The sequence below is a fragment of the Xylocopa sonorina genome, chromosome 11 (assembly GCF_050948175.1).
Source record: "Xylocopa sonorina isolate GNS202 chromosome 11, iyXylSono1_principal, whole genome shotgun sequence".
In the NCBI taxonomy this organism is placed as follows: domain Eukaryota; kingdom Metazoa; phylum Arthropoda; class Insecta; order Hymenoptera; family Apidae; genus Xylocopa; species Xylocopa sonorina.
This window is the reverse complement of record NC_135203.1, coordinates 4,495,419-4,511,629: the sequence shown is the minus strand read 5'-3', so window position 1 is coordinate 4,511,629 and position 16,211 is coordinate 4,495,419. Positions and strand designations below refer to the sequence as shown.

At 41.1% G+C, this 16,211-nt stretch overlaps 1 protein-coding gene across 1 annotated transcript in view; it reads left to right on the top strand.

The window, feature by feature from the left end:
* Sytbeta (Synaptotagmin beta) overlaps positions 1–13,559 on the top strand; it is a 53,286-nt gene extending 39,727 nt beyond the window's left edge. Inside the window, exons 2-9 of the mRNA XM_076903968.1 lie at positions 6,198–6,261; positions 6,909–7,152; positions 8,685–8,921; positions 9,089–9,184; positions 10,005–10,278; positions 10,472–10,705; positions 11,026–11,190; positions 13,380–13,559. Of these exons, the coding sequence (XP_076760083.1) occupies positions 6,198–6,261; positions 6,909–7,152; positions 8,685–8,921; positions 9,089–9,184; positions 10,005–10,278; positions 10,472–10,705; positions 11,026–11,190; positions 13,380–13,559 (1,494 nt within the window). The remainder of the gene's footprint in view (positions 1–6,197; positions 6,262–6,908; positions 7,153–8,684; positions 8,922–9,088; positions 9,185–10,004; positions 10,279–10,471; positions 10,706–11,025; positions 11,191–13,379) is intronic.
* Positions 13,560–16,211: the final 2,652 nt, after the last annotated feature.

Sequence of the window (16,211 nt, the reverse complement as noted above, 5' to 3'; positions counted from 1 at the left end):
TTTCGACGGTATTTTCGCGAATTTAAATCACTGGTTAAATCGCCTCACCGAAGCTATTACTTTCCCCACCATCGGTCCCATCGCTGTATTTCTTTCGCGAGCAGAAATAATGTTTCCAATGGTATAAAGGTAAATCTTCATTGTTTCAGACACGGACGAAGTTCGTGCTGTTTCGCACTATTTCTTTCCCGGGACAAAAACAGCTCCATCAATTTTCGACGCTTCCTGCTGGAGGGCGGAAATAAGCGAGTTATGTATTCCCAAACGGCGATACCTTAACTTTTATCCCGAAAATTGTTCCGTTTCAGATACCACGTCCTAATATCTCCACCTGACACGACATCCATAGTTTCGCGGAACTAGTAAACCGAAAATTTCTTTACTTTTAAAACTCTATTATTCGTTATCTTTTCATTCAAATAATTTCAGAGAGATCCGCAAACTTGCAAGATATTGATATTTATTTGTGATATCAATTTGGCTATTTATAAATTGTTTCACAACACGCTTTCTCTGTTACTCGAAATTTATCTTGGTGCAACCACAATAGCCGTTCTCGCCCGTACGTTTTGATGATTTAAAACGTGGACGCGCGGTGCTTCCGTTACTGGAATCGCGAAGGACGGAGCGGGCATTTCTGCGCTCTGAACGCGTCCCCTAGCGTCGCGTTGGTTTACGCTTCTACTCGATCTTGCCTGAACCCATTGTTAGTGGGAGGAAGCGTTATTTCCGCCTACTTCGTAGCAAACTCGCAAGCAACACACTGATCGCGTTCTTAATATTCTAGCCTCCCTGGCGGACGCTTACACAGGAATCACTGGGGCTTGAATATAAAGCAACCTTTGGAGGGTTCCGATCGAATATCAGTTCATGAACATTTATAACGAACTAACCACCCCATTCGCGTAAAAAACCGACGACTGCTTTATCAATTATTTTCCAACCGATTTCTTACGATCCACTCTGAGGATATTAATTAGCTGAGAATTAGTTTCTTGACGGAACGTTTGAAAATTTTTAATTAAGTATCCACAGAGCAAGAACTCTTGCAGTTCGCAGTTATTGTCGATCTCTGTAATATATGGTGACTAACATCATTGAATATTCCGCGCGATAATCGGCTTTTATTATACCAGTGTTCACAGTCGCTCATAAATAACGCGATCTGAGGGACAATTTAATTAAAGCGACATTTCCATGGAGTCTTTGTTCAATTCGTATTATTGCACGCTGCCCAAACGAGGCGGCGGAACGTCGATATTAATCGTCGAGTTATTCTGGACGTGGTTGAAAAGAAAAAGGCGAGGCGAGCGTGAAAGGAAAATTGCGGAATGATAAACGATGCGGTTACCGCGGTTCGAGCTCTCGGTCTCGCTATTGGATTAGCGGATCGCACGCGTGCACGTAAATCGAACCGGCTATAAAGTTGGCAATTCAATCTAATTGGTGGAACGGACCGCGTTTCGATCCCTCTGTTCTGTTGTCCACCGGGACGGGGGCCATCATTGACTTTCGAAGCGAGAAACAATGAGGCATTGTTCTCGAGCGCGGAAAAATACGCAGGAACGCGAGCCAAGTGCGCCTGGTCGTGTTAGTTAATTAAGTTTAATAGGTCTTGAACCGGGCGACCGAGCACAGTTGAAATTTTAACCTTCCGCGAAATTTCTGGGAATAAAACGAAACGCCGCTAATGCATTCGATGACGCGCGATACACAATACGAGGACGAATATTCTATATTACGAGTCTCGTTGTCTGTAGCAGCAACGTGTATAGTCGACTAAGTAGAATAAGCAGAATGTACGGTACAGGGGATGGCCAGTCCCATTTCCAGTGTTGCTTGAATTGTAAAAATAAAATTAATGGAATTTATGATTCACCATGTCGCAAATTTTAATTTTAGTATTGCAACATCGTATGGTTTAATATACATTGCACGCACGAATGCGTGTGTCGCGCGTCGCGCATGTTCAAATGTATACACTAATTAAAACAGAACGCACGGGATTATTAATACGGATCAAGCTAGTTTAACAATATTATCTACCAGTTTCGATACTTCCACTGTAATCCTTCAACATTCGTCTGCGTATGATCAACAATATCGTCAATATTTGTCAATAGCAACAATATTAATCATGTGTAATCTGCTTAAGTTCAGCGACAGACATAACAGACTCTGTTTGACGGACCGTGTCTGCTGAGAAAAGTAGGATACAATTAGATCGTGTGGTGAGCGTAATTAAAGCAAGTAGTACTGGTCTGATGAGTAGTGATCTCAATAATTGGTCAGACAAGCAGCGTATAACGAGCGCAAGCCGTCATGCAAGTAGTATAGAACGCGCAAGAACCAAGCTCGATCAGACAAGTAGTGCAGCCAGGCGCGTGCAGCGAGCTCGGTCAGGCAAGTAGTACAGCCAGGCGTGTGCAGAGAGATCGGTCAGACAAGTAGTATAGATCAAACAGAAGCGATAGCTGTTCGAGCTGGTAATTGAAACCAATTATACGTCAATCAAATGGCACAGGTAGAAGTCTAATACAATTTAATGTGTAATTAATATCAAACGTGGAACATTTTAGATAATACCACAATGAGAATTATCGATGAAGCATTGGTCGTCGCGTTAAGAATTCTCTATTTTTCCATGATACAATTTACAATCATGCTGGAAGAGAATTTCTCTGGTACAATATCGTTTCGAGTCGTGAGGAATGTTACTGTTGTGAATTAGTAATATATTATATTGGTTTATCGCGTGACCACCCCTCAGATTCTTATCGCGACATCGATACCTGGAGTCGAGGCTCTCGCAAACTTTTGACAGTTTGTGTGAAATATATCGGCACGAAATCAGGACAATTTTTAACGACTGTCACTCGGCTGACTGGATGGAAGTTGTGTACGAGAGTCGTTATGAATTATTGAAAACTTTAGAATCGCGCTAAATTGGATTGCTGGAGATTCATGTCTCCAATAGTCTTCGGTTGTATTATATTTTTTAACGATACGCGGCACGAGATTTAGTGTTTATTCTACAATTCCAGAGGATTTCGAGGAGACATGACAGACGACGTGCACGGAACAACAGTCAGCTGCGTAATTTCTACGAGTCAAGGTCCGTTGTGCTTGTCACACAACTGGAAACCCGTTGCGCAACTTCTCTCGAAATCTGTCCAGTTAATTTTCCATTTAACTCAACATTCTCTGCGGCTGAAAATTGTTTGTACACGTGTATAAGTCAATCCAATTTCTAAATTTACATTGTTTACACTTTTTAGACGACGAACAAGTAATACAATTGTTCTATCGCTCGAGGAATCATCAATGCTTCTTCGTGGAATACAGGAGCATCCTTCACGGAACAATACCTCAGTGCCAATTAAAAACATCGATACAAAAGTTGCCACTGCGAAACTGTTCGAAATGTTCCCAAGCGACGCACCTGACAATTGTTGCTGCGTGGCAATCTGCGAACGGTGTCGTTTTCCAACGTCGTTTCACAGCGACCAAACGGTCTAATTATCGTCTCGATGCATCGAAACCATCCCTTCCTGTGCCACGATCGTTAAGTCCTCGCGATGCGACGGTCCGTTTTTTTCCCTAGAAACCAGAGCAAGGTTAAACCCAACAGAAAAGTCAGAAACGCGAAGCAGGTAGACAAAAGGCGAGGTATGAAAATTATTGTCGATTATACGTCACAATGAGTCGTGATAAGGGCCAGCTGGTAAGGGTCATTAACACAGCTGCCCTTTAGCAGGTTGTTAGGAAAGAGTGCGAGGCACATGGAATTGTGTTGGACAAGGAGAAACTTCCGTAATGAATTGTGCTTACGGAAATAGAATTAATTTGTATCGTCGAGGTTGAAAAATTCCCCGTTCTTCGTTATATAAAAGCGTTTAATGGTTTTCAAGAGTTGTAGTCGTTTAGGTAGGATTATCGGAGGATAATTTATGGGGACGGTTTAAGATATTTTTTTTTCAGATGTCAGGTAGAAGAGATTAATTTAATGAAGCGACGTTTATGATAATGTCGTTGATAACTTCTTTTTTCAGCAGCTGTTTTTAACGAGTCTTATAAAGTATTTGACTGAATTTTAGTGGAATTTGTTAGCGTTTCCGAGGACATTAATTAATGAATACGGCATTAGCGTTTCTACTAAAAATGGGGTGACTTTTTTTCCAATTAAAATCCGAGATAGAAACGTCGTTGTAATAAAACATTATTTCGCGTGTACGTGAAAGATAAAGTCGCACAATAAATGTATTCACTTTGATTCAGCAAAACGTGAAAGAGACTTTTTGCAACAGCCACGTCCAGAGTTCTCGTGACCGGTGCATTCGTGCCTATCTCGATTCTCGCCACACCGTTCCGAGTCGCTCGCAATTTCAATTCCGCCACACATTCTCAGAACCGAATCCATGAAAAAACAACCAAAAGACGTCTCGCTTTGGCCACCGATGATCAAAGGAAATTAAAAAGTGGTAATGAAAGGTTTCGTCGAGGAACGAGCAAAAAGGATCGGTCGCTTTCACGCGTAGCCGCGTGAAATTAAATATCCAAACCCTTCCGCCAAAAGGGGGAACGCGCGAAGTTTGACAGGGTCTTTTTCACGGGCAAACTTTTGTTTCGAAGCGTTTCCCAAGTAGACGTGTAGATAATCGATGAGATAGATTCATCAATCAGCTGTGACCTGAATTCATAACACTTTTTAGTTGCTAACTATATTGTTGATATCTTATGAATGTAAAAGGACACGATACAGTTCAGCATTTTCTAATATAATTATCCTATATTCGCAGGAAATATTATAGTTTTTATCTTGTTCCATGTTCACTGTTCAATACTTGGTCGACGTTTATCGAAAATACTGCTAACTTAATTTACCGGGTATTTCAAAGAAACACGCTCTCCGTCCTTTTTGTTTTGCAATTTTCCTGCAACATCCGCAAACGATACTCGATTCTGCGAAACACGATTTCGCCTATTTCCATGTGTATACAAATTTCTTGATAGCGAATTTAAGGGAACGGATATATTGATACAATATTTATACTGGAGGTGCATAGGTAATGTGTGCAACGTAAAATTGCATCAAATATTTACGTAGCCGTGGAAATGCTCGGCTTTAAAGGTCCTCTCGCTTTAAATAAATAAACGAAATTGCGGTTGGTCACATTCGCGTTACTATGTTCGAACGTTTAAAATGTTAGCGCGAGGACAATTATTCGATCTCGATGAGAAGACTTCACTCGCATTGCTAAGAAACGGACGCTTTCGTTTCGCACGAAAATTCGCGCAACTTTAACGTTCAATCGAAAGTTTCGAAGGGATCTGAAAGTTTTTATCGTTCGCGAAACACGTTTTCCACGCCTGGGAATCGTTCAATCGTTGCGGCCGGTTGGTGAACGATTAATTTCAATGTTTTCCTTCCGCCAGCCTGAAATATATCCGCTGCCAATATATCCGAAAAAAACAGACGAGTTGCAGACAGGTTCGATGACCCGGGGCTCGAACTCGTATCCGTTCCCCGGCTAAATACATATTTGTCGACAATTTTTAATTACGAGTCCAGAAATAAACAGGATCCTTTGGGGCGGCAAACACGAGCCATGCAGAATCGAGAAATAATAGCTGAGAAATTCAGGTATCTCGGATATTTCGGAGATATTGAACGAATCGCGTTGAATTCGGAGCGACTTCCTTCAACGACGCCCCGCTATATTAAACGGTGGATATCTGCTGGAAATTTTTTCCTTTCTCATTTTTTCCCCCCTCGTTTTCGTCGTCCTTTTTCACGCTTCGCTGACCTGGATTTCGCAGACTGACGCGCGCGCGCACGCACACACACGCACACGCCTTTGTTTCGCGAAACGGCACGTACGTGCGTGTAATGTTAACTTTGACATCAAAATCCCCCTTTTTGCATATCGCAAGGTAAACGTTCAGCCGGCTCGTTAAAGGAAACTGTTTGTTTTACTTTCGATTTGCATGCGCAAATCTTTGGCGATTCGTTTCGAGGATGTGTTTGTAACGTAAACAATGGACGATCAATTTGGACTATCCATCAATTTGGACTATTCCTTCTCGTATTTATAATAGAAAATATATCTGTTTATAAGTGAAGATATTATTCAGCTGCGTTTGCAATGAAGACGAACGAGTAATAACCTGTTCTAATAAATATAATGCTTTTTCAGGAATTTAACATCACCAAAGAGCAACACGCAGTGCAGCCATGTTCCTCCGTGGTCGTCGAGTCAGGTAAAGCTTCTTCTCTTCTGGAATATCGTCTTATCCATCAGAAAATCTGTAGAGCACGAGCACTTTAATCCCAGACAATCGTCCTATACACAATCTCCCTTCCACGGTTATTCTCGAAATCGTCGATCGATAAAGACGTCTTAACAACCGATCCCACCTTCCCTGCCATGGTCTAAGATCGCGGGACCAAAACCAGGTAGCACACGCGCGCTAAGTAATCCCAGGTCGCTGCTGCGCATCAAAATCGAGAGGTGGTACGTGCATGTAGTAACAGGCGATTACTTTTTGCTCGATCAAAACTTGTAATCCTGAGAATCCACGTTCCTCGACGCCTTGAAATTTCAGATCGATACAAAATTACGGTGGACGTTAGCGATTCTCTGTCAAAATTGTATTCATCTTTCGCATCTCGATCTCTCGAACACGATCGCACGCAGTCACTCTACTCATTACTTTCCAACCCTAAGTTTTCACGCACATCCAATCACACTCTGTAAAATCATTCACCTTCTACAATTATTAGAAGAGGAGAAAAACGAAAGGATAGACTTAATATGAGAAAGTAACAGACTTCTTCTAACAGAATACCTGTTACAACGATAATTCTTTAATATTCACGCTCGACGTCGATTAATCCGTTTTGATAGCAGCAGGGCTGCCACATCAAAGTCGAAGTTATCCGGGCGGCAGCGGCGGATCCGGAAGTATGGGCCGATTGTTCACGAGAAACTCGTCCGTGAGCTCGCAGAGTTCGTTGGAAGGAGCATCTGGGCCACCCAGTCATCGCGGCCCTTCGACACAGATTCGACCGTTCGGACCAGATGGACGATACCATCATCATCGGGATCCTTTGCACGCCGCTTCGTCGTATCCGCCCAGTAGGAGTTCCAGGTATAATTTAATTAAAACAATTCAATTAGCGATCCTGCACGATCTGATACCATCGTTCTGCGATCAGAAAAGAATTAACGATCTTTAATGATGGACCTATTTATCTCGCATCCTAGATATTCCCTAACATGTTTCTAACATAATGGAAATTAAATTTCCACGTAATTAAACCGCATCAAAAACTGCACTAGAACCTGATCCATCGATGAAAGTTTCGCGCGTTAGATCTCCTCCAGCTAAAACTTTCATAATAATAATGTCACAACGTGACTGCAGAGAAGATTAATTCCCCACAGATATGGGTGATTAGTGGTATTTAGACGAGAGAACATATCCAACGAACGGAACTGCTGCTGTTCTGTATTGTACTTTCGTTCAGGATGAGTCGACGTTGATTCCATCCGGTGGAATGTAATTGAGTGAATCGCGGGACAACAGTTTACGTATCGAATAGATGCACGCGTGTCTCGATCCCAGCGTGAAAATGGAGTTGCCTGTTTCGAGGTCAAGCTGAACCGGAGATCTCCCGCCCCCTCGACCGGAAGCTCGCCGTTTCGCAATCCCGTCGACACGATTTGCCACGAAATACGATTCCCTCCGCGAAGTTCATAATTTGTTTGATTGCACTGTCTCTCGCGTAGCATCGTTGTCGCTGGCTTTAGTTAGCAGTCGCGCGTGCACAGCCTGGCGCTTTAAATTCGTCGTGCAAGCTCATCGACGGGCCCAGCATTCCATTCGTGCGTTCGCAAACGATGTCTCGCAGACTCCACTCGTCCGTCCAGCTCTGTTCGCCGTGAAATTACGAATTAGTTCGATCCGAGTTAAACGCGAAGTGCAACCGATATTGCGATTCGATCTGCGACACTCGACGCTGCGAATGTGAGGAGCTTAACGTTTAATAGAACCGCGTAACTCTCTTCCGGTGATTCGTGGTTTTTCGATAGTGAAAATGTCGGTTACGTAAAGGGACAAAGTAGCTCCGTTAATTGGGTCAGAGGATTAATTTGCTCAACGGGAACTCTTGTTGGTTGTTTTCGATACGTTCGCCATCGTGTCTGTTCGGTGGCCTGTGTCTAACAAATGGCCACGGATCTACCTGTAATGCACGGCTTAATATCTTCCGGGTATATGGAAAGTATGTAATAGAGGGCTCGGATTGAATGTCTCCATTAGAGTTATTAAACGATATTCGACAAATCTTCCACGGAATCCTGTTAATTGTTCCGTGGCACGAATGACTCTATAATGGACTCTTAATCCTGCAAAGTGATCCTGGCGACAGTTCATTGAACTCCAAGGTGTATTGATTAATTCATCTTTTAAAGTACAATGCTTGTTTCACACCACAGTGATTACACATCGTATATATGCACGCTTCGTTAAGCTTGATCAGCTGTGAAGCGATTCTGTGCTAGCTATTTGCAGGAAAAGGTCTTCTATCGTGCCTGATCGCTACGTAGTTTTATTTGAAACATTATCAGGTAATAGAAACGAATTGACGTACACGTGGCGCTCGATTTGAAAATGCACAGATCACCATCACCTGGTCGTGCAGCGTCGTTAGATGCACGCTGTGGGAGCCCAGCCAGTTGTTCCGGAAGCCTTCTCAGCAGTAATGCATCACCCTCTCAGAGCTCTCTGTCGTCTCTGGCAACAGGTGTGAGCTCTTCCTGTGGCGGTTCCTCGATAAGTGTTACCCATGGAATCTCCAGATCGGCTGGTCGAAGTCTTTCACCCCTTCTTATTCCGCCATCACGCATTTCCGTAAGGTGAGGGCAATCTCAATATCGTAATCATTCATCTCGATCAGCTACGTGGTCAATATTCAACGAATAGTAATTAATCAGATGAAAGAGGGAAGAGGATGTTTGGTGCACTTTCTTTGAAGGATCCTCGTTACATTAATTAATACTTTAATACTTTTTTCATATGACAGCGAGGGTGGACCACCTCCCCCAGCTTCACCTTTGGGTTCTATACAACCTGATCTTTATCAACGAAGAGACGGTCCCATTTATCTAAAAATTCAAGGGTTCGTATAACAAGTTTTTATATTTGCACTTTTTATACACACACGCGTATAAATATTCTTTTTCTCGCTGCGTATCGAAGCACACTACATTCCTGATATCGCTGATAGAAGTCATTTAATCGGTAAACTTAAAATACAAGAGGGTGTAAGTGAAAATGTACGGATACGATCGGTCACGATTCGTAATGTATCACTTAAACTACCCTTTACTCTTTCTTACGGAAGCTGCATCGAATACGAATGTCCCAAATTAATGGAGACTTTAAAGGATTGCATTACCCCAGTAACAACCTCATTTACCATTCTTACGTGTTACACCTACTTCCTTTGAAAGCTTTATAAGCGGCTCCTGAAACGTTCTGTACGTGTTCGTGACACGACTGTTCCAGAAATCAATTGTTAAAGAAAACATGGAACAAAACACGATTGTGCTCGTTGCCACAGTAGTCCATTCGATTCACAACAGTTACACTCTAATTATTGTTACACGTTTGTTTGTCGTGCCACTAATATTTTCATGCTATCGAATCATAGCGCGATTTTTGGCTCACTTCAGAGAAATATTTGATTTCGATGATCTGCATATAACATCTAGAAAATATCGAATTTGGTAGGAAGTGATTGATATTTTTGAGAAACGTCTTTAGTTTTTTCTACCATCTGAGTATTAAAACTTAGATGTTACGCGACTAAACATATATTTTGCAGTTCCTCTGCAAATCGTCGCAATAGTATAACAGTAAAATAGGAATATGTACGGTACGCGAAGAAATCAATATACGAAATAACGCGTGTCTTCCTCTGTTGGTCGTAATTTCAGAAACGGGAAGAGTTTAGGTCGGCTGCATTTGCGATTCAAATACGACTTTGATCGGTCGGATTTGCATGTGCACCTGATCGAGGCGCACGATCTGGCTGGAAGTGATCAAGGTGGATTCAACATTCCTTACGTGAAGCTGATGCTCAGCCCTGAAGTGGACGCGAAAAAACGACAGACACAGATGCATCGTAACGAGTCGAACCCGTTCTTCGATCAACAATTCAAATTCCCAGTCAGCAACGACGAACTCCAGGACAAGACTCTAGTTTTACAGGCAATTAACAACCTAGCATAATTACCTTCTCGTTTCTTTGGCAAATGAAATTTTCATTAGATTTAGTTCAAGTAAAATTGTGGAAATTAATTTTTTAGGCGAATGTTGTATATTTTGTGTTATATTTAGTAACGTAAATAGTTTTTTCGAGACTTTGTCATATTATTGTAATTAAAATCGTTCGATTTTATAGGTACTCGACAGCGATCGTTTCAGCAGGAACGATATCGTAGGTTCTGTCAAGGTACCCTTGCATATTTTGCGATTGGACTCGCCTACGTCGACAGAGGAGGTTTGGGGTGAAATTGAGCGAGAACGAAAGCCACCAGAGCAAATTCAAGAAGTTCTACTATCATTATCTTATTTACCAAGCGCTGAACGATTAACAGTCCTGATTCTGAGGGCGAGAAATCTATTTCCACCGCAGGTAATGTCCTTGCCCATATATTTTTACAAACGCGTTGAATTTAACAAATCTTATTTCGCTCCGCACTTAAACTATGATTACACATTAAAATAATTCATTTCTTCTCAATTCTTTCACTAATTATTTAACGCCTTTATATCATTTTGCTCTGTTTCGTATGGTTTAATGAAGCTTCTAATGCAGTTGGTTAATTTCTCTCGTTTTATTTGATTCTAGTTTATTTTTCGCGAATGGAAATTCATATTTTCTTGTCTGCATTCTTTTACGTTACAAAAAAACAAAAACATATCGATGGACTATTCCATGGTGGTGTTGCACAGGAGAAAGAAACTCTAGACTCGTTCGTGAAAGTAAATCTCCTTTGCGGTGAGAAGAGGGTGAAGAAGAAGAAAACCGCTGTAAGAAAAGCGACGACCAGCCCTGTCTGGGACGAGGCGATGTCCTTTAATGTTCCTGCCAGCTCGCTAGCGTCGTCAGCAATCGAGGTAAATAGTTTCGAATTGGACAACGATTAGTAATTTCTTCTTGAAAAATTATAAATGCAACAGTTTTCATTTCAGTTTTCCTTTATCTCCTTAAAAACTAAATCTGGTTTCCACAAGTTAAAAAAGGCAATCTTTCCTTCGCTAATCGTGAAAATAATTTACTTTCGTCTCAACAATTCGACTAATTATTCTTCTGTCGAGGTTCGAGGGTAGAAAAATTTTCATTGAATCGGTTAGAAACTTTTTACTCGTTCTTGAAAGTAATAACCATTTCCCGGTGGCGTAATTAACTCGGAAATGGTTCTTATTACTTGGATCGAAGACGAACGTTCTGTTCGCGAGACGACCAAATATCGACGGGTTCGCTCTTTCTAAACGCTATTTAAATTGACGGGAATTGATATGCATAACAAAATTCCGCGGATGTGAGCCGTTGGGTTACATCCTACGAGCCCACTGGCAAGGGGTAAAACGCGTTTTCATCGGTGCGCGAAAAATTTAATTCCCAGATTTTATGCCGTCAAACCCAATTCCCCTTTCATTTTTTCCCTCTCCCCCACTGGGGAGAAAATCGTATAAAAATTACTAGAAAGGTTACATTTCTAGGAAAATCTCGACCGCACTTTATACGCAAGGCTTTCTCGAACTGGGTTCTGCGGCAATAATGTTTAATTTTCTAAAGTTAAACTTCCCGTAATTATAGAGGAGACGATGAAAAAATCCAAACAATTTTATTCGTTGCGTAAAAGACAACTGAGCATTAAATTTCTACTGCTTTTCCTTCTTTTCCTAAGTATTCAAACCGCTTTCAGGATAACTGTTTGAAATATTAAAATTTCTTTTTAATTATCGAATGGTGTGGGAGTGTCCATACATTTTTAATCCAACATGTTCCACGTGTTCCTCTATATTACTGATAAAATATAAATTATTTCAAACACTATTATAATTTGATGCAGGCGCACACATTCCTTATTCCACGGTGTTTTATAAATGTTTGAACTCGAGTTTTCTCAAAGTCGTTCTACAAACAAACCATTTTTTCTCCCCTTGAATTTCCATAAGAAGTGTAAAATTTCGCCATTATAAGCACGAAGAAACACCCCAGCCGTGAACATGTCCCATCCATTACAAGCTATCGATCGACTACACAGGGTTATCTACGAAACCTCGTTTGCAACTTCGAAGGGGCATAATCGAGGGACAATTACCGCGAATTTAAGCAGAGATGAACGATAATAACAGTAACGGTTATCAGAATTTTACACCGATGAAAACGAAAGAGATCTGCTCGTAGCGACGAGATCGGTTCGCATTGGAATTGCACGTTTCCGTGGCGAATCGATCGCGACGGTTGACGAGTGTTCCGTCGCGTTCGAAAGAAAAGTTCACCCCTTTGGGAAAAGACAGATCGAGAAAGATATAATGGGTGACCTTCGTAGACGAACGACTGTTCTCGACTGAATATCGATGAGCCTCGATGGATATCGTCGAACGAAACATCGTCACGAAATGAATGAATCGTTCTCCCAATGGGTTGGAAATACACATCGAGCTGAAGAATGAAATTCGCTATCGCGGTACGAACGCTTCTGGTTTACTTGAGAACCTAGAACGTTGTTAAGAACTTGTATTTCACCAGTGACGATATTTCGTTCGAAATTTTCAATAGTTTACACGTATAAATAAACATGTCGAAGCTTAATAAGTAAAAGTGGTATTCACGAGTGAACGTATTTAGTTTCTAGCGTTAGATGCTTGTTGGTTTTCTTTAATTCGTAATCGAAGTGTGATTCATCGTTTGTTCGAACAATACTGGCATATACGTACAACAACCTTGCATTTATTCATTAATGATAATAAGAAAAAGAAGAGATATTAAACGTACAGCTTCACTGAAGTGTCTTCGTAATCAACTACAATTCTGTGGCACACGAACAAACCTTGATTCACTACGACCAAAGGAAACATCAAACCCCTATCGTGATCAATAAGGAGGTCAAATGCAGAGACGGATTGAACCCCAGTTCGTAATAACGCAGTTACGCGTAACGTCCGTTCGTCGATCGTCTGACCAATCGACTGATTAACTTCTGCATCCGTCTCTGGAGAATCCTCGTGATCGCCTACAAAAGTAAGGGAAACGAAGGGAAAAACGTATGAAAAGATTGAATTGATTTTTTTGCAAGGTATGCGTGATGGACTCCAGCAACGAGTTCATCGGTGGAAACGTGATCGTCGGTTCTTGTATCGTCGGCCCTGCCACGGGGGTAGTTTCAGGGGTGGAAGGAAGCCAAGGAAGAGAGCACTGGCTTCAGATGACACAATCGCCCAGGAGAACCATCGACATGTGGCACAGGTTGCACTAAAAAAAAAAGAGTAAAAAGAAGAGAGGAAGACAATTCTGTCGTGACTCGTTTCGCAAGGAAGGAAAGAGCGTGGCCATTTTATGGAGACGCGGACGCGTTTCCCTTTCTTTATTTCTGTCTTGTCGATTATGCACGGGTGAGGGAGGATGATACAATCAGACAGCGTAGGATAAAATAATCGGTAAACGGTATATGTAAGCAACAGTAGCAGTGTTATATATGTGAAACCGCTTTTATGGATGTACTCGAGACCATTAACGAAGAAGAAAATCGCGTAAAAGCACGCCGTTGTTGCCCGTTTCCAGCAAGTTGTCAAGGATCGATGTCCCTCAATCCCCGCGAACCTATTAATATTTCGCTGTACCAGATTTCCCGTAGGTTTACCGTGACCTTCGATCGAATGGTCTGTCCAGAGGCGATGGTACATAAATGGTATTGCACCGCGAGAGGCAGGCAGCAGGGATTTCGTCTGTTAATCAAACAGAGGGGTGGCGTTGTAGTCAGTTGTTGGGTACCACCTCGACAGAGGACGGAAGTGGAAGATTTTGCGCGCGAAGGAGGAGACAATCGTTCCGTTTGTACACTAGAAACATACACCTACACGCACATGCACATACTTACATGTTACATTACGTATAATTTGATTTTACCAGCGATTAAGTATGCGTCTTACACTGTCAGCACGATTATTCCATTCGTGGCAACGTGTACGCGTGATGGCAGATAGTCAAGCTGTACTTTTTCCTTTAAGGCGTATCTTGGAATCGCTTTCTTGATGATAATTCCAAGATTAGACATTCGAACACTGATTTGTGCTATAAGTATATGCTGTCGATAGAAAGAAAACGAAAATAGTCATATGTTTCCTTAATCCAGATACGTGATTTTTATTGTAGTAAATGAAACCACTGCAGAAACGTGGTATGTACGTATACATATGTACTTCCTAGGCCTAAGTTTGTACTATTCAACAAAACTGACCTCAAGAGAAGTATAGCGGGGGCGCGTGGCGATGCAGACCACGCGTGTCACATAGTTTACAAACGAACTGAGAGCCTAACGAATACAATTCTCCTCCGATAAATATTATAGTCTAAATCGCGTTATCGTTGTTCATGTCGTAACCGTTTACGAGTACGCAAGCAGCAACACGGAAAATGCAACAAAAAAAAAAGAAAAAAAAGATCGCATGTGCACCGTTGACGCTCGCCAAGATGTCAGTCGCGTGGAAAATATACTTGCGAGCGATTAAATGTATTAACGACGACGGATCTTCCGACACGACTGAAGACAGAACACGCAATTCTCGATTTTTTACGTTCTTTTTTCACACTTTTGCTAGGCATAACGCCGCTGAGAAAATAAAACGGAGAAACCAAAAAAAAAAAATAAGAAAAAAAAACGAAAAAAAGAAGTAGAAGCACAGCTCCGCGAAGTTCTAACGAAGTCTGATTTATACGAAAGTTAACGAGGGCGTGGAAAAAAAAAACAAAAAACCGAATGAAAACGCGAACATTTCCGACCAAAGTTTATCATATCACATATATATACATATATATATATATTGATAATTTTGAAGATTCCAGAGCTTAGACCTATTTATTGTTAATTTAAGAGAGTTCGATTAAGGAACCTGCCGTACTTATAAATATTTTAGACGCGTACGTGTATTAACAGCGATTCAATGTTTCTGATCTGTTAGCTGGGAGAAAAGAGGGTGCCGGTGATGCGACAAGTGTTACCTGGTTGAAGAAAAGCGGAAAGGATATAAATTAAATGTTGATCATCGTTAAGTATGTTATGAATAAGTATAAATATATATATATATATACGTATATTATACATATAATGGTATATGAATACGTGAAACGTAACAGTTGGAAAAATTGATAAAGTTTGTTGGGAAGAAACGCTTAACTACATGAGCGTGGTCCGAATCGTACGCTTAACTTATATACTTAACAGTATTTCTATTATATTCTATGTACTGCAGAAACGGTACGTGGTATTTATATTAAAAAAGACGTATATATGTATACATATAAAGATGTTCTTATATGTATACCGTCGTACTAACAAAAGAAAGAAAAAAAAAAAAAAGAAAAAAAAAACAATCATCTTGGGTGTCTAATACAGTACACGCTTTCAACATTCTGAGAACAAACTTGTAATAGCTGTGACGATATGTAACGATTACGTGAAATTCGTATTTCCGCATCCAACCATAAATAACGAAACGAACTTCCTGAAAGCGCCACATTTTTATCGTGTTTCTACCATAAATTTTCACGTAACGATCTCAAGAATGAGTCCTCTTATGCGTCGATTATTTCCGCTACTTTTTACATGACTAGACACTCCGTTGTTGGACCTGAACTTGCCTTGCACAATACGGTTGAACCTAAAGAATAAGTTCGTCGCACCTGTCGCGATCCCCGTTGATCGAGCCGCTCGATCACAGCAGTTGGATCATGATTGTCGTACAAATAATCGAAGAAGAAAAAAAAAGAAATAAGGTTTACGATATGTTATTAAGCGGTCGATAAGCAAGGCAGAGAAACAGTTTCCACGGCTGGTTTTCTGAACGTTTCGAAAATGTCTCTTATCTTACTAAGTCGTAAAGAATGTACAATGTATCTTAAATGTGAAGTG